Source organism: Episyrphus balteatus, chromosome X (genome assembly GCF_945859705.1).
Source record: "Episyrphus balteatus chromosome X, idEpiBalt1.1, whole genome shotgun sequence".
In the NCBI taxonomy this organism is placed as follows: domain Eukaryota; kingdom Metazoa; phylum Arthropoda; class Insecta; order Diptera; family Syrphidae; genus Episyrphus; species Episyrphus balteatus.
Window position 1 is genome coordinate 8,023,028 of NC_079138.1, and position 23,862 is coordinate 8,046,889.

At 28.1% G+C, this 23,862-nt stretch overlaps 1 protein-coding gene across 5 annotated transcripts in view; it reads left to right on the plus strand.

Annotated features, from left to right (window-relative positions):
* Positions 1-23,862, plus strand: part of LOC129920714 (single-stranded DNA-binding protein 3) — a 49,758-nt gene that overhangs the window by 21,184 nt on the left and 4,712 nt on the right. For 2 of the 5 annotated variants that reach the window (XM_056002253.1, XM_056002257.1), the window contains 4 exons: positions 525-585; positions 642-712; positions 1,562-1,762; positions 12,176-14,841. In XM_056002253.1, the coding sequence (XP_055858228.1) occupies positions 525-585; positions 642-712; positions 1,562-1,762; positions 12,176-12,286 (444 nt within the window). In that variant the 3' untranslated portion in view covers positions 12,287-14,841. Of the gene's footprint in view, positions 1-524; positions 586-641; positions 713-1,561; positions 1,763-7,719; positions 7,889-12,175; positions 14,842-23,319; positions 23,544-23,862 lie in introns of those variants that run through there. The other 3 variants (XM_056002258.1, XM_056002254.1, XM_056002255.1) reach the window with 3 other exon arrangements.

The following is a 23,862-nucleotide window of genomic DNA, read 5'->3' on the forward strand; positions in this document are numbered from 1 at the left end:
AGATGATTATTATCTCATATAATCCCACAGGGGGCTTCCAAGCTCGGGGATAAAGAAAAGAATGCTGCCTGAGGTAGGGCTCGAACCCACACCTCCAGGCTAGCAGTCAAGTACTACATCCACTGCACCATTGCCATTTATCAAAATTTACACAGACAGAAAATTTTATTTGATCACATTTGATTGTCACAAAAGTGACTATCGCCAATGACCTTATACGATTCCACCCCTTTAGTAATTTGTTTGAAAGCGATCAGATTTGGGAATGATAAATACGTTTTTTTTGTCTTTTTCTCTCTTACACAATTTAGTAAACCTAAATAAAATTTTCGAAAAACAAATTTGAATAACATACAACAACAATTCTTTAAGCTAAATACAAAAGTCCGATTTTGCCAAACCAGCCAAACGCGAATTTTTCGGCCACACACATTTACTAAACTCTCTTTTTATAAGAATTAACCATACCACAAATCAATTTGAGAGTAAGCAAGTTAAAAATTTTAAATTTTTTTTCTCAACAGGGCCCGCCGGGTTCAAGTGGGCCCCCTGGACCCGGAACGCCTATCATGCCATCGCCGCAAGGTAAAATAGTAACTATAACAAACACAAACCAATAAACTATTATTTTCTTATCACAGACTCATCGAATTCTGGAGGTGAAAATATGTACACTTTAATGAAACCAGTTCCAAGTGGCAATATGGGAAGTGTAAGTGTTTAAAATAACTTGAGTTTTTTTTTAAGCTTATGATTATTATTGAGTTCAACAATTGCAGTATATCTGCTCTCTTAAAAAATATAATTACTTACACTAGAATCGACGACCGTTTTTTTGTTTTTAATTACTTTCACAATAAATTAAATTGGACATACATAATGTTTTAATTTTTATAAAACTTTCTTGTAGGAGTTATATATTTTGTTGTATAAACTAAACATGTGTATGCGTGCAAACTACATCCGAGATTGCTTAATCTTGTAAAATGTCCAACTTTGAAAATATAAAAAATATTTTTTTCTTGGATGTCATTTGAACATCACTTTATCATTTTCACAAATAAGCCAACTTCGACTTGTTTGTTATTAGGACGACTAACAAAAAAAAAACGAATGCTTCAAATCACGACAAACCTAAGAGTATCTTATCCACCAGGACTGTTATTACATTTCAAAACTACGCACACGATAAACATTAGAGTTCTCATGCTTTTAAAACATTTTGAAATGAAGGATTTTTCTCGTTTCTCAGCACTTGTGATGTGAAATGAATATTTAAACTCTCCATTAAAACCTTTTTTTGCAGAAAAGTACGTGGTTCGTTTTTCCGTAAGTCCGTTCGTATTTAATAAGGTTAGAAGTAATGACGTTATTCCATCGTCTGTAATAGAAATGTCTTATTTACTATGCAAGTTTCCTAAATAATAGAAGCAAACAAAACTATTTTAAAACTTATCACAGGCAAAAATATGTTTTCTTCGGTCGTAATATTAATTATACAACTTCAAAATATTTTAATTTTTTATAAAAAAAAAAAAATTATGAGCCATTTACTTTTTAGGAATTCCCAATGGGAGGAGGACCAGATGGTGGTCCTATGGGACCGATGGGTCCCAATACAATGGGACCTGTACTTAATGGAGATGGACTAGATGGTATGAAAAACTCACCCGCTAATGGAGGACCTGGGACGCCGAGAGAAGATTCAGGGAGTGGTATGGGTGATTACAATTTAAGCGGTTTTGGCGGACCAGGAGAAAATGTAAGTCAAAATTCAATTTTTTCTTTCACAGCATAGACTTATAGTAAAAAAAGCTAGTGAATAAAATTTATGTGCATAATTTAGTTTATTGAAAAGAAGAAAAAAAAAAACATTACGTTAACACGTTCGCTCGTATTTTTTTTTATTGCTCATCGAAAGGAAAGCAAAACTTAAATTAATAACGTGACTATATAAAAAATTGAAAAACCAAAACACACTCCTGGAGTTGCTAGTGAACGTGTTGACATTATTTTGACTAAATTTGCACTACAAAATTTTACTACTAAAAAAAAAAACAAAAAAATATCACAATATTTATTGAACTAACACCAAACCGAAGGAAGGAGTAAAAATATTTTATATAATTTTCCATTTTTTATGACATAATTATGTTTTTTTTTTAATTATATTTAAAGAAAAAAAAAAAAGTTGAATTATTTTTTTTTAAGTTTAATTAAATATTTATTTGAAAAAAAAAATCAAATTTTAGAATGTGATGTTGATGTTTTTTTCTCTTTATCTTCGCAAACATGAAAAAAATCCAACACGTTTATATTTGTTATTTTTTTAATTTTATTTTTAACAATAAACAGAATTTCATTTAGTATTTTCTTTTTCTTTATAAAAAAAAAATAAAACATTTTTTATAAAAACAAAAAAAAAAAGAAGATTTTTATAAATCTGTTTCCAAAGTATATGGCCATACAAAATATTAATAATATATCAAAAAAGTCCGCTCATTTTTGTTTCTCTTACAAAAATACAAAAAAAAAATTGCCTATTTTTAACTAAACTGAATCAAAAAATGTTTTAATCAAACACATTTATTTTTATCATGATGTTTTGTAACTTATAATTATTAATTTAAAATGGTTGAAAATGTTATTACTCTTTGTTTAATGTATCATTTTTAAAACACAAAATCTATTACTAAGAATCATTTTTGTTAATATATATAGAAAAAAAGAAAAGAACTACTTAATAATTTTTTTTATATTTTTTAATTTTTTTTTTATTTTAATCGGAGATTTCAAAAAATATACGTATGCTTTTCATTTGTATTTTTATCTTGTTAAATTTGTTGTGTGATTCTTTCCTTTTGTAAAAATATTTTCAAAATACATTTTTATAACTGTTTTTGGAATATACGTTTATATACTATAATATTTATTATATTATTTATATTTTTCGTATAAAATTGTTGTTTTGCTAAGTTTATTATTTTTGTTCATTTTACTTGCATGTTTTACTTTGCGTTTATTAATATTTTTTATCCGCGGTTGCTTTTTTTCTGACTTTTCTTATTCTTGTTTAAATCTGGTTATAAACTAGTTGATAATTTGTACGTGGACTTAATTGAATTCTTAATCAATTTATTAAGTATAATAGATTGCTATCGCAACAATCTTGGAATGGTGCCCTTGAATATTCTTACTGTTTGTGTAATGAACAAAAAACTACTCCCAATATACCATATATGTATATAGGTGTATTTTAATTGTGTCTGTGGCATAACAAAAGATTAATTTTTTGAATATGTTTTGATGCTTCAGCATATAACTCTTTTCTCCATAAACGACTCGATTAAAAATTTGAATTGGTGAGTACAGCTGAGTCTGCTATTGCGATAGCCGCTTCCAATCACTCTGCTCTTCAAATGATCAGTGAACAGTTGCGATTTCTCTTCAATATAGCTGCCCACTTCTCAGTCCTCAGCCTAACAAAAATCCAAAACTGCAAAGCTGCTCTCTGTCCTTTGTACCTTCACTGCTCTTTTTCAGAAAATGTACTCAGCTCTTTAAATTTGAATTACCCTTGTTTCATCGCAGGCATTTAAAAGATCAATTTGGTAACTAATTTTTTATTTGAATTTTTTTCTACTTATATTGGCTGTGCAAGTAACGGTTCAATTGGTGAGCTTTTCATCTTGAGAGAAATAAAACGGCTGAATCTATTTTTTCATAATAAGAACGGCCAAAGTAGCACATCTTTAATATTTTTTCCTTCTTTTGTTTGATTTAAGATTTTGCAATAGTTAGAAACAGCTACTGTTCTATCAAGTCATGTACACCTACACATACAAAAATAAAAAGCACGACTGGGTCGCACGACCTTGCTCTTGTAGTTCAGAGAACCCTTATATCATAGCGTTTTCGTTTGGTCGTCCGGGACTGTCCGGAATTCTTCCGAACGATTCTGAAACTGTTCGTTTGGCACTCAATGACAGTTCTAATTCTGAAAAGAAGAGAAAATCGATTCTGAATTTTGAGGCAGAATCAAAACCAGAATCACGCACACATGTTCACACTTAAGACGTCAAAGTAATAAAATGTCATTCTTTGTTGTTCATTTCTCAATTTTTAGATTTTTAACTATGCACAAACTTTAAACTATATTAAAATAAAGTGAAAAAAACAAAAAAAGAATAGATAACTTAATAATAATAAAAAAAAAATAAAAAAAACAAAACTTTCATCAGACGTTCGCATTTGATGTTTCACAAATACAAAGAAACCCAAACTTCAGAATCAAAAAAAAGTATACAACACTGATCGTTTGGCATTCCGGATCGGACAGTCCCGGACAGTTCTAAGAATTCCCAAACGAAAACGCTATCAGTTCACCAATGAGCATTCACCTATATTAATAAATTTTAAAGAAAATTGGTTTCTCTTAACGTATTAGGGGAAGAGCCGACATCCGTGATTAAAAAAAAGGAAATGAAATATGTATAGCTCAGTCAATGGGGAAACATCCGAAAAAAGTTGTGACGTCAGCTAAGTTTGGATGCAGTATTGAAGGGGGGTTAATCAGGAGTATTAATTGCGTATTGTTTGGTCTTGTGGAGCGTCCGCCATTTTGAAAAACGCATTTGTCTCAATAGGTTTGTTCATTGTGAGCTCTAGGGCACTCTGGGACGATCCGAATTCGTAGTCAAGCGTTTTTTGTAGCTCCTTTTTCAACCAGAGTTATTTCCTCTGTGTTCGATGTTCGCTCCGAACGCACCCTGAACAACTCTGGGTATTTTGTCAGAGCGTGGAATTCAGAGTTATCAAAATTAAATCAGCTGTTGTCATTTAAGTAAAAAAAAATTGTTTGAGATGCGAAAAGTGATTTGTTGTTTGTGGATACAAAATTTGTGTGGTAAATATGAGATTTTTCACGAAATTCATGAAATAAGAAACTAAATAAAGAAATAAATGTCAAAACAGAAATCAGCTGATGAAACTAAACCTCTGTGGTGCGTTCTTTTATTCGCCGATGTTAACTATCGAACATTTGTCCCTGTCTTCTCTTTCTTTTTACAGTTACCATTTTGACGTTTTAAACTCGGCGAAAACCAAAACAAACCAAAAAACAAAAAAAGCAAAACATACAGCATAGAAATATATTTTAAATTTCGTAATTTTTTCGATTTGTAGAAACTAGATTTAGTTATAGTAGAACTTTATTACCAAAAAAACACTTGCAATCGATTTGTATGAGTTTTTTTTGCAAACAAAACAGTTCTTTAAAATTGCGCGCGTGCTTGAAAAATTTGGTTTGTTTTGGTTTTCACCCGGTTTAGAAGATATTTTTTTTTATTTTCTTTTGTTCGTTTGGTACTGACAGATGAGCAAAATTCCGAATTGTTAACAATATTTAACTTTCATCGTTCCTAAATGAGAAAAAAGTTACGAAATGTAACATCGTGACGTCACAACATCGTTCCTAAATGCAATGTTGAAGTGTCAAATAGTTACATTCTGTAACTTTTTCCAGCTCAGCTTTTAGACTTGAGTTTCAATGTTAATCTGTCAAACACAACTAAATGTAGAAGAGAGGGGATGATGTGAGAAGATAATTTTTTGTTTGTTTTCATATTTGAAATTATTTAATGCATATTTTTCTTTCAATTTGCTAAGAATTTAATTTGAAAGAATTATTTCAGTGCCAAATAAATTATTTCTTGTTTATTTATTCATAAAATTAATCTCAAAAAATTTGTTTTGACAGATCAACTAAATGTAACATTAGTCGTTCCTAAATAGAAGTTGAAATTTTCCAACAAAATCCAACGAAAACAACAACAACGATTTTTTTTGACACAGCAGCCAAAGTTAACTTTGTTTAATAAAAGAACAGACCACTGAGGTGTTCGATGTAAAATAAAACCCGAGAAACTCTGGTTTTTTTTTGACAATTGATTGAAATGACTCAGAGTACCCTGGAGCGGGAAAACAACGAACAAACTTAATATCTCGAGAACTACTGGGTGGATAAAAAATTTGCAAGGATTTTTAGATTGGAAATATAATTTTCTTTCTTTCTCTAGTACATCATTTTTCTTCAGAGCTACAGTACCGCAAATAGTGCAAAAAGTGCATTTTTTGATATTTTAAACAACGCTTAGAAATAGGTGTCAAATAACTGAATATGGGATACTTTTCGGTACTCTTACTCTGAAAGTATAACTCCTAGAGAAAAATGATGTACTAGAGAAAGAAAGATAAATTATATTTCCAATTTAAAAAATCCTTGCAAATTTTTTGTCCGACCATTCGTTCTCGAGACAAATGCGTTTTTTAAAATGGCGAACTCCCCACAAGACCAAACAATGCGCAAACTAAGATTTACACTCAAGATTAACCCCTCTTCAATACTGCATCCAAACTTAGCTGACGTCATAACTTTTTTCGGATCCCCTGCATTTGACTCCTCATTGACTGAACTAGTACCATATTTTCGTTATCCGTATTTTTTGAGAAAATTTATAAATCCAGTTTTTCTTGAATTAATTACAGCATAAGGTATACCAAAGTAAATAAAAATCGTGTTTTTGAAAAAATTGCAGTAACTCAAAAATTTTGTATGGGAGGTACAATTTTTAAGTAAGATATTTTATTTTTTTGCCCTATAGATAGTCTATAGAATTTTGTTATGAGCTTTCCAAAAAAATTATCAACTAAAATAACTATCTTTTCGTTTATTTTTGAACCGATAGATAAAAAACACTATTCATACATTTCATACTTATCAACGTATTATTTTTGTGTAATTTATTTTAAATTTATTTATTTTAATTATAAACGTTTGTTTTTTTTACTTGCATTCGTTAAACTAGTGCTTGCTTCAAAGATATCGCTTCAAATAATTTCTTCTAACAACAAATTTTTTTTCTCATGCACAACAACTAACAAATTATACATATAAATATTTCGTTATTTTCTTCCCCCTATTCTTAACCCCCCACTTCGTCCATCGTCCAACCCTCTTTCACAATCTTAACTATAAACTAAAAAAAACATACTTCGTACTTATAATAACAACACAAAAATATTAAATAAAAAATGCTTTAGTTTTTTTATACATACAAAACTTTAATAAAAGAAAATAATAGTAAAAAAAAAACAAAAAGAATATCTTTTTTAATAATAAACAAAAAACAACAATATATTCAAATAGATGAAAAGTTATAATAGAATATTTTTACTTGACGAGCAGTTAATCATTAACATACGAAAAAACGAATGATTATGAATATTATTAGTTTTTGTTTTTCAAATTGACAATAATATTTAATAATTAATTTCCTTCTTCAAAAATAGAAGTTTTGCTTTCTTGACGTTGGTGTTTTAATTTTTGTTTTTTAAATTTAATTCTTTTTCAAATAAAAACTCGAATACATGGTTATTTCTATTATATATTTTTTTTTATATACATATATGTGTGTATTGAAAGTATTCGTCTGATATGTATATTAACAAAAATAGAAAAACACTTTCCTTTAAAAAAAAAATGTTTTAACAAAAAAGCAAAATATAATTAAATAATAAAAAAAAAACAGAAACAAACATTTTATTTTTTATAATTTTTAATACACTTTAAGCACTTTAACCATTAAAAAATCAAAAAAAAAATCTATAAAAAATCAATGTTGTTTCCCGAAAATGAAAATACGAAATGAAATTTTGCAGGACCAAACTGAGTCGGCAGCTATCCTGAAAATTAAGGAAAGCATGCAGGAAGAGGCGAAACGTTTCGAGAAAGACTCTGATCATCCTGATTATTTTATGCAATAACATCCCTCTTTTCTTAAGGCTAATTTTAATTTTTAAATCAAACATAAAAAACAACCATAGTATGTTATATATATAAATGTATTATTTTTAAAATTAATATCTTTGCTTTATTATTGTTTTTTTTTTTCAATTAATATTTAGTATTTTTTTTTAATAATTTTTTTTTGTTTTGGTATATATATATATGTATATATATATATATATGTATATATATATATATAAAATATATATTTATTTATATGTATATATATATATATATATATACTTGCTCTTGAGTTAAAATATATATATATATGTATATATATATATGTATATATGTATATATATATGTATATATATATATATGTATATATATACATATATGTATATATGATTTCAATAATTTCTTTTTTTTCCATCCTTAGTCACTTATTTAATTAATTTTTTGTTCATTGAAAACGAAAAAAAGAAGAGCCGAAAAATGCAATATATGTGTATGCCTAGGATGCTTATTTCAAAACTTTTTTTTTACTTCACAGCTAAATATTTTTCTTGATATCAAAGCAATATTCTCCCCTTATTTGGGCTTAATAGAATTTAAAAACGCTCCCAAGGATTTTTTTATTTTATTTACTTTCACTACAAGAATTCACCATAAGAAAGAACTAAAAGGCGCTATTAAATTTTTTTTCATTGAATAATATTTTGATTGTGAAGCGAGAAAAAAAGCTATTAAAGAGCGTTCTTAAATATTATATTAGTAGTGTTTGGAGGAAACATGATTAACCTACTTGAAAATAATGGATCAAACGACAACTTCATTTGTAAATGAAAAATAAAAATGTCATAAGTGTTATCACGCTTTTTTCCCAAACAGCACAGATATATATAAATATGTATATATAAATATGCATTATAAATAAATACATATTTTTATTTATTTATTCTTCTGCACGTTTTTTTAACGTGTCATGTGTAAAGGACCCAACCCATTGAATCCGTCGAATGCGTTTCGGCAATCAATCCGTTGATGTTGACTGATGGGACGGAAAGGGGTGACCCATAGAATACGTATCGTGACGGATTACTTTTTGACAGCTCGTTTCAAATTCCTAGGCTTGTTCGTGCATTAAGGAAATTCTGATGTTTTCTGTTGGAAACAATTTTTAACTGTTATGGTACTTGCTCTTGAGTTAAAAACAATTTTTAATAACAGATAGTCAGTTGTAGGTATGACTGGCATTTTAAAATTGAACTAAGACATCTTATTGAATTCAGAAATGTAGTTAGGACTTAAATTTTTATATTCGAAAAAAAAAGGAAAGAAAGAAAGCGAAAATCGAACTGATTACTGATCTATTTTTGACAATTGATGTCAACGGATCTGCCAGATTAAAAAGTTGAAAGTTCGACTACTTTTTCCGTTGCTTTTGGGTTGGTTCTCATAAGAACGTTTGTATTTTATCAGGCTTTCAGTTGAAAACTTCGACGTAACGCACGCGACGGATTGTATAGATTGGTCCCTTAAGGATTTACCAACAAACTTCAGTCACTTATATTCTCCTAACGAATTTCTAGCTATTCTTCTACACTTTCTATGACAAAACAAGACGAACAAAGTTCATAAACACATTTTGCAAAAGACAACATCACCATGTTATAAAATTTAAATAAAATTAAATTCTGTACAAAAAAAAAAAACTAAATAATGTAAGCAAACAAAATGACAAACAAAACGTACATCAGTTCTTTGCCTTGCTCTGGTCGGTGTATTTTTCAAAATATAATTATTTATAAATTTTATATGATCGATGTTTTTTAAAAGCTTTTTATATAAAATTTATGTAGAATATAATATTTGTGAATTTATATATTGAAACATAAATATGTATATATTTATTCTATATAACTTTAAATTTAAACTGTTTTAAAAGTATTTTTATTTAAGAATCCTTTTATCTTTAGTTTTGTTTTTGTTTTTATTTATTTTTATATAAAAATATGTATTTTTTTTTTTAAGGACTAACTGTTTAAAATGAGGGCATTTTTCTATTTTATGTGTAGGTACTCTGGGGAATGTTTTTGCATTTATTTAACATTTTTGTGTATAATCATTTAAAATTTTGTTGCAAACATTATTATAATAAAAGAGGAAAACATCTGAAAAAGTCACAGGGAAGAAATATAGGTACAGCAATTGGATACGGTGCTTGTAGGCTTGTTAGTTTGTTTTTATATGGCTATTCCAGTTCAGTTCATTTCATATCCCGAAAAAAAGTGATACAATAGTATTAAATTATGGGTTTGAGACTAATTTAGAGCCGAAGTAAACTCCAAGATGAAATTTTGTATACCAAAAATTGTCGATGAATTATGTTATTTCCAGAAACCATGATAAAGATACGATAAATGATTAAAATCATGGGTGCTTTCATAATTGCATGGTTGCTTTGTTTACATGCGGTCATTTGCGATCAGACTAATGTCAGAAAAACTATTTGCGCATGTATTTTACTTTAAATTTATGAACACTTTTTCTAAATTGCGTCATTTGTCAAATTTTTTGAATTGCAATTCAGCCTCTTCTCCAAAATAACAAAATAACAATATATTATCTTAATTCAATCCTTTAAGAAAAAAAACTTTTTTTAAAAATTTCTGTCAATATTTACAAATTTATTATATCCAAGAAATTGGGGGCTATTTTTGTTATTTTGACTTGAACTTTGAATTTCCAATTAATATTTTGACAGATTTGAGAAACAAACAAAAGCTGTATCATCTTTTACGTCATGTTTCATCTTTCTTTAAGTTTAAATTTATTGCGCATGAGAATTTTTTCATTTGCACATTTGCGCTGCAAATATTTGCGTTGCAAATATTTGCGTTTTGCATTTATGAACACCTGACATTTGTCATTTGCATTAATGAAAGCTTTGCATTCGTCAGACTTGCGCAACCATGCATTTATAAAAGCGCCCCATGTTGGGGGCTATCGTGAATAAAAACTTCCCTCGGAATTGTTCCCTTAATTCAAACATAGAAATGAAAATGAACATGCTAAATTCCCAGAGGAATTTAGCTGTCATTTGTTACGATTTATACCCTGCAATAAAATTCCGAGCAAGATTCACGATCGCGCAATAAATTCCGAGAGAAACAAAATTCCCCTGGAGATTCAGGATAGGGTCAATTTAGCACCTTCAATTATGATTCATTTCAATGATAAACGCTGAAACGTATAAATCTTAAAATTAACCTCCCAGTTTCTATTTTTGTAATATTGTATTGCTTTTCATATGTTTTCTTCATGTTATTTATTTGTCATAAGAGTTATTGCACAAATTAAGAATTTTGCACTAAAATATACTTTTTCATTGAATTATCTTTTTGAATAAAGGGAGGTTGATTTTTTTTCAATCAAATTTTCCTCAAAATGTGAGGTTCATTGAATTAGGGGACTATTCATTGTTGGACAGCCAATCCTGGTTTTATGTATTTAAAAAATAAAGCAAGTTTAAAACTTTCATATCAATATTTGAAAGTAAAATTTTACATCGAAGCAAATAAATGAACTATTCCAAGAATCGGAATACATGAACCAAGACCATGTAGAAAATTGTAATTGTCAATACTGTTCTCTAAAAAAGAAGCATTGTCAACTTTTCATATCATAAAAAAAAAATTTTATGACAAAAAAATCGGTCAAATTTTGATAGTAAATTGAGAAGTTCCTTTGCAAAAAACTAAGTTAGTCATCTTGTATACAATAAGAGCCAAAGACAGTATTAAATTTTTTACACAGCGGAAAATCTGAACGCATCCCACAAACAATTTGGAATTTTTCTTTTTTGAATTTCACTTTGAATTGAATTCAAATATTTTTTTAAAAATTATATGCGGGTGTGTGTGTGTGTGTGTGTTTTGTTTCTACGCTTAAATTTTCACAAATCATTTTTTTTAATGAATAGTGGGAATAGAATCTCTCTGTTTTTCTCCCAGGATTAATTTAAAAGTCATTCACCAAACCACACAAACTTCAATTAATTTGCATTATAACCCTGAACACTAAAAAAAACCTTAACACTTTATGAACGCATGTTAAAAAAATGAATACGAAATATCGGTATATTGTTGTATATCGGTGTGTTATATATATATCTTCTTTTGACAAATCTGTGTCGTGGTTAACAAAAATATTAAATATTTTGTTTTGTTTTTTTTTTTTTTTTCTATATGGAATCTCTAATACAAGTTTTGACCAGATTATATCTTCTTATTCAAATTAAAAAAAAAAAAAAAAAAAAAAAAAAACAAATAAATATATATATATATAACGTTCATATATAATGTATTCTCATATTCAATTCAGATGAGCCTGAAAGAAGTCAAATATAGCTCGCTAAATATATTTGGACTTGTGCCACCGGCGGCGACTTCGTCCAATGAGTGCAACATAAACAACCACTCCGATCAACCTTGATGAGAGTATAATGTCGAATGTCATCCGTTGCAGCAATTTTAAGGATTTGATGATGTGAATGAGAACACACACTTTGGAATGTATTCAAAACGAAACAAAGAACTTTCTCTGGTACGCCATTTTATTTTGGTGTTTTTCAATTTAACTAAATGTTTACAAAAAAAAAAACTTTTATGTGCCTGTAGCCTGTTTATATGGAATGACGTCTCTTGCTCTTTGTTTTCCTTGGAATAATAATAACTTTCCTAATAAAACGAACAAAAAAATAATAAGTTACTTTTATGTTCTTGTCTATTGGTTATAATGAAATTATTTTTCAAACTTCAAACGATCAGAAAGCGTTTTTTTTTTTTTGTTTATTTATTTTAAGTTGATAAGATTATTTGGGCAGTACAAAGAAAGCGCTGATGTTTAATTAAGAATTTCAGTTGAATTTGCTCCATTCTTTTCTTTAACGGACATTAAGACCTAGTTTTTCAGTGCGAGATCATCCTTCTTTCGGTTAACTATGAGTCAACTCTAACAACTCAAAAAATTCCGAGGGAAAAAATATTCCCCTGGAGATTCAGGATAGGTGAGTTTTTCCTTAGGACGGACAATATTCAAACTCTTAACCAAATACAGTCAATGCCCTCTAAGTCGAACTTTCACGTGACTTGAAAATTGATTCAAGTAAAAGAGAAATTCGAGTTAGAGAGATTAATTTCATTTATTTTCTTCCAATTTTTCAAGTTCGAGTTAGAGATAAACTCGACTCAGAGGGAGTTCAACTTAGAGGAAGTTGACTGTACATTAAAGGTTTTGCCAATTTCAACTTAGTTTGCATGCAAACCGAGAAGGAAGTAATCTGCTAGCAGAGTAAAATCGAAAACATAAGGAGTAGCCATAATTAACATACGCGCTCATAGCCTTCTGTCACGATTTACATTTTTGTTTCCCATAATTTTTGTAAAAAAAAAACGCGTTGAATTATACAAAAATATTTTTAAAACTGTTTTTATACAATTCACAATTCGTTTATCGCATTTTTATTAAGTGAAAATTAATTTAATTTTTCCATCCCCCTTGCATCCATGTTGTTTACATTTTATTCAGAGAAATTTACTCATGCCGTGCGGTTCAGAGCACACGGTATATGCTTAACGAAAGTAAACGAAGCGCGCATATGCGCATTATGGCTATCCCATAAGAATTGTGTATGTTTGACAACTCACTCATGCCATTTTGACATAAGCCCATGCGCGCATATGGGCCAAAATATTATTTAGTGCCTAAAAAATGTCCCTTTTTTTGAATTTCATTTTTCTTGAAGAAAAAGTACAAATTAGTAGAAAAACTATATTGAGTTATAAAATTAACATTATTTACTCTTACAAGTAGTTTGAAACCCAAATTTGGATCGAATTGTTTACAAATCACGGTAACATTGTGGTTTATCTTGGTAACGCAGTCGTATTTAAAGTTTTAAAGCTGATTTTTGGTACACACAGAAACAAACAAGGTAAAATCATTAAAAATAAAAATGATTCATCATAATTTTACCAATGATTTTGCTCCATAGGTGTTTCGGATTATTTTGAAAGGATTCCATTCCTTTTAAGACAACATTTCGTTCCTGTTAAAAAACTTTTTTATGTACAGTCGTCGGCATAATTATTTTGACTAATTTACAATTCTCGATCTAATAAGAATAATTTCTAACGGTTAAACTTTATATAGGTAAAGTTAGTGGTTATTTATTAAGTAGCTTTGAAATTAATTAAACACAATTTGAACTACAAGTTAAGTTTTCATTTGACATTGGATGTAAACAACGAATTAACATTGTGTTTGGTAGATATCGATAGTTTCCATTGTCGATTGTATCGATAGTTTTAAGAAAAAACTATCGATAATATCGGTAGCCTTGTGGTAAAATAATTTGGAAGTATTGAAACTATCGATAGTGTTGTGAAGTATCGATATACTCGATATTTTTTTGTTATCGATGCTATAGATAGACTGTCGAAGTTTAACCAACACTAAATTAACAGCTAATTTAATTTTTAATGGAAAACATGCAATGTATTTGTGCAAAAGAGAACAAAAACAGCGAAAAAACGATAAATGTAAAAAATTTCGATTTTTTTTTTAATTTCTTCAAAAAAATCACTACACTTTCAAATAAATTGTTCAAAATTGTTTATAATATCTTTCGACTGGTAGCAAATAACGTTTGAGCAGAATTATTAGCTACATAAATATTGTTTTTGGTTGAAAATGACTAAAAACAGTGGGAAACTCTCAAAATAATTGAAAAAACTTTCAAAAAAAAATTTTGTTCGAAGTCGTACCGATAAATCGAAAAACTAATGACGCCAATCGATTTGTCGGGTCCGAAATAGGGCGAAACAGTTAATCGCGCACCTGTCTCAAAAATTTTTTTCAAAAAACTTGCACAGTGTAACCATTAACTTTACCTATATAAAGTTTAACCGTAAGAAATTATTCTTATCAGTTCGAGAACTGTAAATTAGCCAAAATAATTATGCCGACGACTGTATCTAAAAAAAAAAACTACTTATATCTCTGTCTCCCTCTTATCTCTGAATGTTTTAATCTTATTTTTGAATTGCGTACAATTATATTCATTTGAAAAAACTCTTTTGCTTCCGAGCAACACATCTATCCACTGAGCAACAATTTTATAATAGATTAAAGTATAACCATTCTATGTCAACTAAAATATATGAAAATATATTGATAAAAATGTCCATATTTTTTTTTTTTCAAAATTCACTGTCCAAAGGGACAACTTTTTAGGCACTAAATAGTATTATGGCCCATATGCCTATTACAGTTGGGCCTTAAGCGCTGTGGGACGATAGCAAAAATCATTTTTCGGCTTCTATAAACAAGATATTTCGAAGGTGACGTCACCTGCCTTTTTTATAGGAAAAGAGATGGTTTCATAGTGTCACTTTAAAATTATCGTCTAATGTTTAGCTCTCCATTTAGTTTTCCACTGAGCGACTGAAATTGTTCTTTAAAACGAAAAAGAATAAGAAATCGGAGATGGGTTCTATTATGGTTTCTTTATAATGTGTAATACATATATCGTTCACATTTGCGCACATTGCCACCCTATGTCCTTTATGATTGGGCCCTAAGCCTTGTAATGTCCTTGGCAATAAGAAAGGGAGACTTCACCAATGAACGAAATTTTTCGTTAACGATTTCATTCATTTTACTTATGTATGGAATTTTTCTTTTTCGCAATAGTAACGTCCTTGTCTTTTACATTAAGATCCCAATGATCTCGCATTAGTAAAACTGAATTTTGAATTTGTTTGAACTCTTATCAAACATGTTTTATTTTTTGGTTAGGTGTAGATTATAGGCCATAGTGAGTGGGCGAAATAAGAAATTTAAGCCGCTTTTAATACTGCGAGTAATTGTGTTTTTTTTTTAAATATGTATATAATTGTTTGATGTAATTGTTACGGAAATAATTATAAGGTATGCATCTTAAAATTTTTTTTTCATTTAAGATTAAATTTCTTTTGATGTTGTGACAAATGTTGGGTATTTTTTTAAAATTAAACGGATATGTTCCGTCTGTCTCTCAAAGGTAATTTTAACATTACCTTTATTTAACTTTTGCAATTTGTTTTGTTTTTGTTTTTTTTTTTTTTTTTTGTTCATGAATTCCAATTGCGCGGTAAAAGTCCCAAACTGAGAAGTCGGAAAAAATCCGGATAAAGGTCGTTCGGGAAAATAATGAATTGATTAGTTAACTCTGGGAATAGATGAAGTAATAGACCGAGAGCCGGCAGCATATTTTGGCAGTTTTGGTATAACCGAAATTCGAGTGTGCAAATATCTAAATATGCACCACAGTATGTGAACGGAAAAAGTCTGGCAGTGATCTTTTTCAGCTTTCCCTTGCCAGACGCATCCAAAGTGCAATCAAAAATCAACTTTTGGCGTTTTGGTATAACTGAATAAATGATACACAAAAAAAATCGTAAAAAATCCCCTGATTTCAAAACTGTGGGTACCAGGAGTTTTGTTTTCAGCTTTCCCCCCGCCAGACCGCTTTAAAGCATTCTCAAGTGCATTTTTCTAATAAAAAACCTAATTCATTATTTTCTGTTAGGTATAACCGTATGATGTTAACAAATTAACATTCTATGTCTATTCCTGGTTTAGAAAATATAAGTTTAAGTCAGATATTTTTCAGCCTTCCCTCTGCCAGACGCCTTTAAAGGTTTCCCAAACACATTTTTCAATACAAAAAACACCTAGTTTCTGTTTTTTTCTTATAAAATTGATTGTATAAAATGTGCTTTTAGACTCGTGTCTTTTTTCTCTTTCGAGCCCTAAAGTCAATATACATTTCGGATTTTTTTTCCAGACCCCCATATAACAAAAACTTTTCCGTACTATTGAGATACCTTTTAGGGCGTCTGGCAGAGGGAAGGCTGAAAAATATCTGACTTAAACTTATATTTTCTAAATCAGAAAAAGGCAGAGAATGTTAATATTTGGCCATCATATGGTTACTCTAAACAAAAAAAATATTATTTCAATTTTATAAGAAAAAAACAGAAACTAGGTGTTTTTTGTATGGAAAAATGTGTTTGGGAAACCTTTAAGGGCGTCTGGCAGAGGGAAGGCTGAAAAATATCTGACTTAAACTTATATTTTCTAAACCAGGAATAGACATAGAATGTTAATTTGTTAACATCATACGGTTATACCTAACAGAAAATAAGTAACTAGGTTTTTTATTAGAAAAATGCACTTCAGAATGCTTTAAAGCGGTCTGGAGGAGCTGAAAAAAAACTTCTGTTACCCACATTTTTGAAATCAGGGGATTTTTTATGATTTTTTGGTGTATCACTTAATCGGTTATACCAAAACGCCAAAAGTTGATTTTTACCTGCACTTTGGATGCGTCTGGCAAGGGAAAGCTGAAAAAGATCACTGCCAGACTTTTTCCGTTAACATACTGTGGTGCATATTTAGATATTTGCACACTCGAATTTCGGTTATACCAAAACTGCCAAAATATGCTGCCGGCTCTTTAGGCTATAATGTATGTACTTGAAATTCAACTATTTACTATCAAAAACAGGGTTCAATTAATAGCCATCGAAATCCCCTACTTAAAATTTTCCCTATCTTATTTCGTTTTTTTTTTTTTTTTTTATTTTTCTGAATGCTAGAATCAATTGCAATCAATAAAATTTCTCTATTTGACATCTTTTTTGTTTTTTTTTCGACATTCAATGAAATGAGATAGGTTTGCCTTTTCTTAGGGACGAATTTGTCACTTCCTCGCAAGACGTTAGATAAGCTGTGTTCGAAAATTCTGATTATGATATTTCATCGCTCTTGGAATTACGAAAAGTTTAAAAAAGTTTCCCCCAAATAAAGTGGATTTAAGATCAGGTTGATATTGTATTGTAAACAATATTTTAGGATTACTTTCTACAAATGAAATAATTTTAAGAAGATTAAAGATAATTAGTTAAAGTAGGGTTAGTTGTGAGATTCTCATAAAATAAATGATGAATTCTAGATATGTACCTACAATTGATTTGTATTTATGACATTTATGATGAATGAAAAATTTAAACAAAAACTGAGTTAGGATATGAGCTATTTATAAAATAACGGGCAACACTAAGTATTATAACTGTGTATGCCGCACAGCATGTTTCGATGCTAAACAAAAAGTCTGGAACAAATTCGTTGGTATCAGACTTAAATTTTCTTTTTTTTTTTCTTTATGGACGCTATAATTTTATTGTCCTCTAGAAAGTTCTAAAGTGTGTGTTACATTCAAGAATCTCGTTAAACGATCAAATTTTGTTGCCACATTACATTTTTCATTTTGATTCGATATGTCTTAAAAAACATATTTTTGTTGCATGTGTTTTACAATAATGTCTTAAACGTTCTAGGTCATTTGCATATACTTACATCGAATTTTGCAAATAATTACAATAAATAATATAACTGAATCCTGCATTAAAATATTAATTAATCTACAAGAAACAAGTTAGTAATTTGATCAGCATACATATTTAATTATTTTGTGTTTTTATTTCTTGAGTGTGTCTTATTTTTTAATGACTATTTAATTTATTTTATTTTTTTTATTTAAATTTATATTATTTTTTTAATTTAAATTTATATTATTTTATTTCATTTCATTTTACTTTATTTTATTTTATTTTTTTTTTTATTTAAATTTATATTATTTTTTTTTATTTTTTTTTATTTTATTTTATTTTATTTTATTTTATTTTATTTTATGATGACGTCAAGGGATTCTTATTTCAAAATGCCTTAAAATTTGAATTATTTTTTATTATTATTAACTTATTCATCTGATCCTAAAAAAACACAAGTTTAATTATTTAACATTTTACATAAATTATGAATACTAAATTTCCGTCCGTGTGTAAAAAATATCGTCAATGCTTCAACTCACATCAATTATAATATTTTTCACTTTCTTTGAATTTTATATTGTACAAAAATAAAATTTAGCAAAAAAATAAATTAATTAAAAACAGAAAAATACAAACAGACAGGCAAACTGTTATAATTTAAATAAACTTTTATAACAATTTTTGTTACTTGTGCAAAGTAACAAAAAGTTTTACTAAGAAACTAAAAAAAAAACATGAAGATTCTTTATATCAGCATCACATTTAATAAAATTTGAATTAAAATCTTTTGAATCCTAAAAAGGTAAAATAAATTCGCAAGCTACGTTTTTTTTTTATTTATTTAATTTAAAAGCTTAATGCAAGATCAGTTCGTGTATTTCGGTGAAAAGAAAATAACAGAACGATTCGAGTAAAACATACTTAAGCTATTTCGAAATAATTCTCGACGTGCATTCTGAACAGAAAATGTACATGAATAGATTTTTATATAGCTTAAATTTCTGGAAATTTTAAAATTGCAATAATTATTAATTATTAAATTTCGAATTTTATAGTATTAAAAGCCGTTGTTAGAAAAAATTGTTGTAAACCATGTGTAAAAAAAACCATGGGATTTATTTAGATCATTTTTGGCATCGAAAGGAGGCAAAATAAAACTCTAAGGGCCAGTTTTTCACTACAGACTTAACCCTGAGTAGACTCCGAATTATAAACATTAATTTCTCAATTGATATTTCTTGTTTAAAATGTTTATTACACTGTGCAAGTCAAAATCTTTGACAAGTGCGCTGTTGACTGTTTCCCTCTATTTCGGACCTTAGAAGTCGATTGGCATCATTAGTTTTTCGATTTATCGGTACGACTTCGAACAAAATTTTTTTCGGAAATTTTTTCAATAATTTTAAGAATTTTGCCCGGTTTAAAGTAATTTTTCTTGTTTATATTACTATTTATTCTGCTCAAACGTTATTAACTACCAACATAAACTAATGGCTTTGTAAAAATATATATCTTTAGTAATGAATGTGTTGCCGTTGTGTTGTAATAACTTTTTTTTCATTTGAAGCCGATTTGTGAGAAAATTGATTCTACCGCCTAAACGATTTAATCTTATCCTTCACTCCCATACAATTTTTTTTTTTGTAAATAATCTAAATAATCTTTATACATCATTTTATTTATGGAATTAAAAAAAAACACATAGGTTTTAAAGTATTTTTCATTACCGGCGTTTAAGAACAGAAATTATAAAAATTGGATCTATTTGCTTTAGTTACTCCACTAAAAAATAATAAAACGATAACAATGGAAAAAAATCCAAATTTCTTGAATTTTTTTCAACAAAAACTTGCTAAAATTGTTTATTTTTCTTTATGCTGGTAGTAAATAACGTTTAAGCAGAATAAATAGCAAAATAAACAAGAAAATGAATTTAAACCGGGCAAAATGCTTTAGATTATTATAAAAACTTCCGAAAAAAATTTGTTCGAAGTCGTACCGATAAATCGAAAAACTAATGATGCCAATCGATTTCTCAGCTCCGAAATAGCTGGAACAGTCAACAGCGCACTTGTCTCAAAAAATTTGTTGAAAAAAACTTGCACAGTGTTATTATTCAACTTTTTTTTTCTCGTAAACTTTTCTTAAATTTTTGGGGCCGAACAAGAAACGAGTTGAGCATTCCAAAGCTTTTCGAATCCAATTATTTCAGGTGCGATTTTTTAGGATTGTGACTGAGATTTAATTCTAGTTTCTTCAAAGATGAGTTTTAAGTAATTCCAAAAATTATCGGTTTGTATACAAAAAAAAAGAATTCCATTGAATTGCAGCTAACCAATGCGTCGACATGATTTGTTGAATTTTATGACGTACCTAATAGTTAAATGGGGGCATTATGATTGTGATCGCTTTAGAATTATCCATTTAAAGAAAAAAATTATTATTTTTTCAAAATTTTTTTTTAATATAATTTATTAAATCAAATTCAACAATTTTACGGATTTTTTGTTAAAATATAAAAAATAGAGTAACTAAAACATTTTTGGCTGCAATATTTTGTTTAGTAAAAGAACATTTTCTTGAGATAGACCCAATGTGTGAAAGAAATCCAGAAAAAAAAAATAAAAATAAAAATAATTTTTTTTTGCACTCGCGATGTCGCACAGTGGGACGAATATATAGAAAAATCGGTTTTTCTAATATCTTGTGTTTAAGTGACTGAAACTACGCAAAGTTGCATTAAGACGTCTATTTACACATTAATATATGAATTAAACTTGAAAACCAAAAAAATGGAAACGTTTTAGCAAGGAAATTCATTTTTATTTAATTAAAAGAGTCGAGCAGCGAATTTTTTTTTTGATATTCTCTTTATTATCATTTTGTCTCTTCTTTTAGCTAATTTAAATTTATGTAGAATAGGAGTGACTATAGCATAAATATTAAAACATTATAATTTGAATAATCAAACAAAAAAGAAAATAACAAAATAGAAAAATAAAACTTTTTATTAAGTGTCGATGTCCGGGTTAAGTTCTAGGGCAAAAATAAGATCTGTACAATTTTTTGATAAATATTGGTATATATATCGATCATAATTTAATATATGGAAAGTTTTTGACTGTTAATTTGACAACTGCTAAGTATTTTTGCATTTTTAAAGACCTTAATCCCATCATTTTTGATTTAACCGGTAAAATGTTATAAATAATATTGGTTTAATGAGCATTTTTTTTGTTTTAAACTAATGTTTACACTTACGCAATCAAGTATATCTGTAGTTATATTCAGATAAGAATTCAGCCATTATTCGTTAGCGCTCATGAACCGATGGAGTCCTCTAGAAGACTGCTCCCACTTCTATTTTACCTTGAGGCAATAAAATTTTGTAACTTCCTTTATTTGAGCTTCCACTTCTTCTGTTGACTCCTCTAAGCGAAGAAATTGATGAATTTTCAAACACACGTTATCAAATTTGCTTGTTCTAGCCCCATCCAGCGAAGTTTCTAGCATTTGGCCATTTTTGATACAGGGGGTTGAACCTTAAAAAATTATATTTGAAGTACTTGGCGCAAAATTGCCGCAAGATTTTTTTCTTGATTCATTTAGAGGACACTTTACTGAGTATAAAACCAAAAAAACTCTAGAGAGCCTTTTAGATATAAAAAAGAAAATCTTACTTAAAGTAAAAAATTATTTTTTCCATCCACACTTGCAAAATCATAAATAAAAAAAAAAAAAAATACAATAAAAAGAAAAATTTATTTAATATTAAATATTAATTTGAATACATTGATGAGTTTTATTATCCATTATTAAATTAATTTTTTATGGCACACAAAATTTGGGAGTAATACAAATTAAAACCTGATTTTTCAGCACGAAAAAAAAAATCTAACTTGACAATGTTTGGCTCTCTATAACTATTGTACTAATTGGTCAATGCAAATTATTTTGATGCAGTTTGAACCTAAATATATCAATCACTCAAAAGTACCTCAAACGTATTTATTGGTATGGGTCGTCCCACTGTGTGTCGTCAGCGTTTCTTTCTTCCATCTCATGCATTTAAAAAAATTCAAAAAAAAATGTTCGATCTAATTAATAATCCAATAATCTAGTAAAATTGTGAATTTCGCCCATAGAGCATAACGATTTTTTTTGGTTTAGGATTTTTGTCGTGCTGTTTTTGTATGAGTTTTCGTTTCTCTTCAGGAGCCTACTAGGCTTAATAAGGATAGAAGGATAGAACGTATTTGTTTCATTTTTAAAGACAATTTTATTCTCTTTATACAAAGTACAAAGAAGATAGTTGAGAACGACTTGAAGACACAACGTTTTGGGGGTTGAATTAAACATATTGAGCCTTGCTACACTTTGTCCAGTAAAGATTGTCAATCAGTACAGGGAAGATAGGGCGTTTGCATCTAACTTGGGTTATAGCGAACTACATGACTGGTCTAGGGTTCTTATGACACCCAATTTTATGTTTCATGTAAATGTAAAAATAAATGCATCACCCACATAATTCACACATCAAATTTCAGAAATACATGGGATTCGTTTTTGAAATTTCTTCAAATTGATTGCTTACATTTGTAATACACTGTTATTAAAAAAAAAAAAAAAATACTACGGATTCTGACATTTTAATATATTATACAGATAAATAATTTTTGCATCATTGGAATACTTCCTAATATTTATTTATAAAATTTAAAGGATATAAATTAGTTTTCATATATTGATTGAAACAAAATTATATTTCCGATAGAAGTCCTTTAAAATGCTTCTGGTTGTTCATGATAACAAATAAAAAAAACTACATCCAATTCTTTTTTTAAATTTATTAATTTGTTTAATATCAAAAGCGATATAAGCTGTGGTGATAGTGATATAAGTATTCAATTAAATGAACTCTAGATAAACAAAAATATGATTCAACTTTATTTTTTAATTTCATTATCAATTTATTTTTTAATTTATGTATATTACTTATATTTTCTGCCTCTTGTCTATATTTGTCGTTTTTCTGTTGTAATAAAGATTTTTGTTTTATTTATGTATATTTCTTTTATTTTCTTACAGTTATGGAAATGATTTTTACTTAGGATATTTTTTTTAAATAAGAAAAAAACAGGCAACGGATTTAAATTTGTCTAAAATAAAAATTAAAAATAAATACAAGAACACACCTATAAAAATCATAAAACATATACAAAAACATTTGCTTTTTCTTTTTATATTACAACATAAAATACAAAAGAAAAAAATATATATTTTAAAAAATAAAGAAAATTTAAAATTCAGAACTAATTTTGTCATCATTTCTTTCTTTTCATTTTTGTTTTGTATGGTATACACATTAGTTCAATTAAAAAAAGGTAACAATAAAGATAGCAAAAATAGAAAACAAAACACACAATATACATATTTATGAAAAATACAAAATAAATGGAAAAAAAAAAGAAAGCAAACAAGAAACAAGTTACCTTTTATGCCGAAACAACAAAAAATGATATTAAATTGGTCCATATTGATCCAACTTTAGTATAAAAAAGAAAAAATAATTGTTTTTATTTTCCAAATTTAATTTTGATAATACAAAAAAAAAAAATAAAACAATTTAAA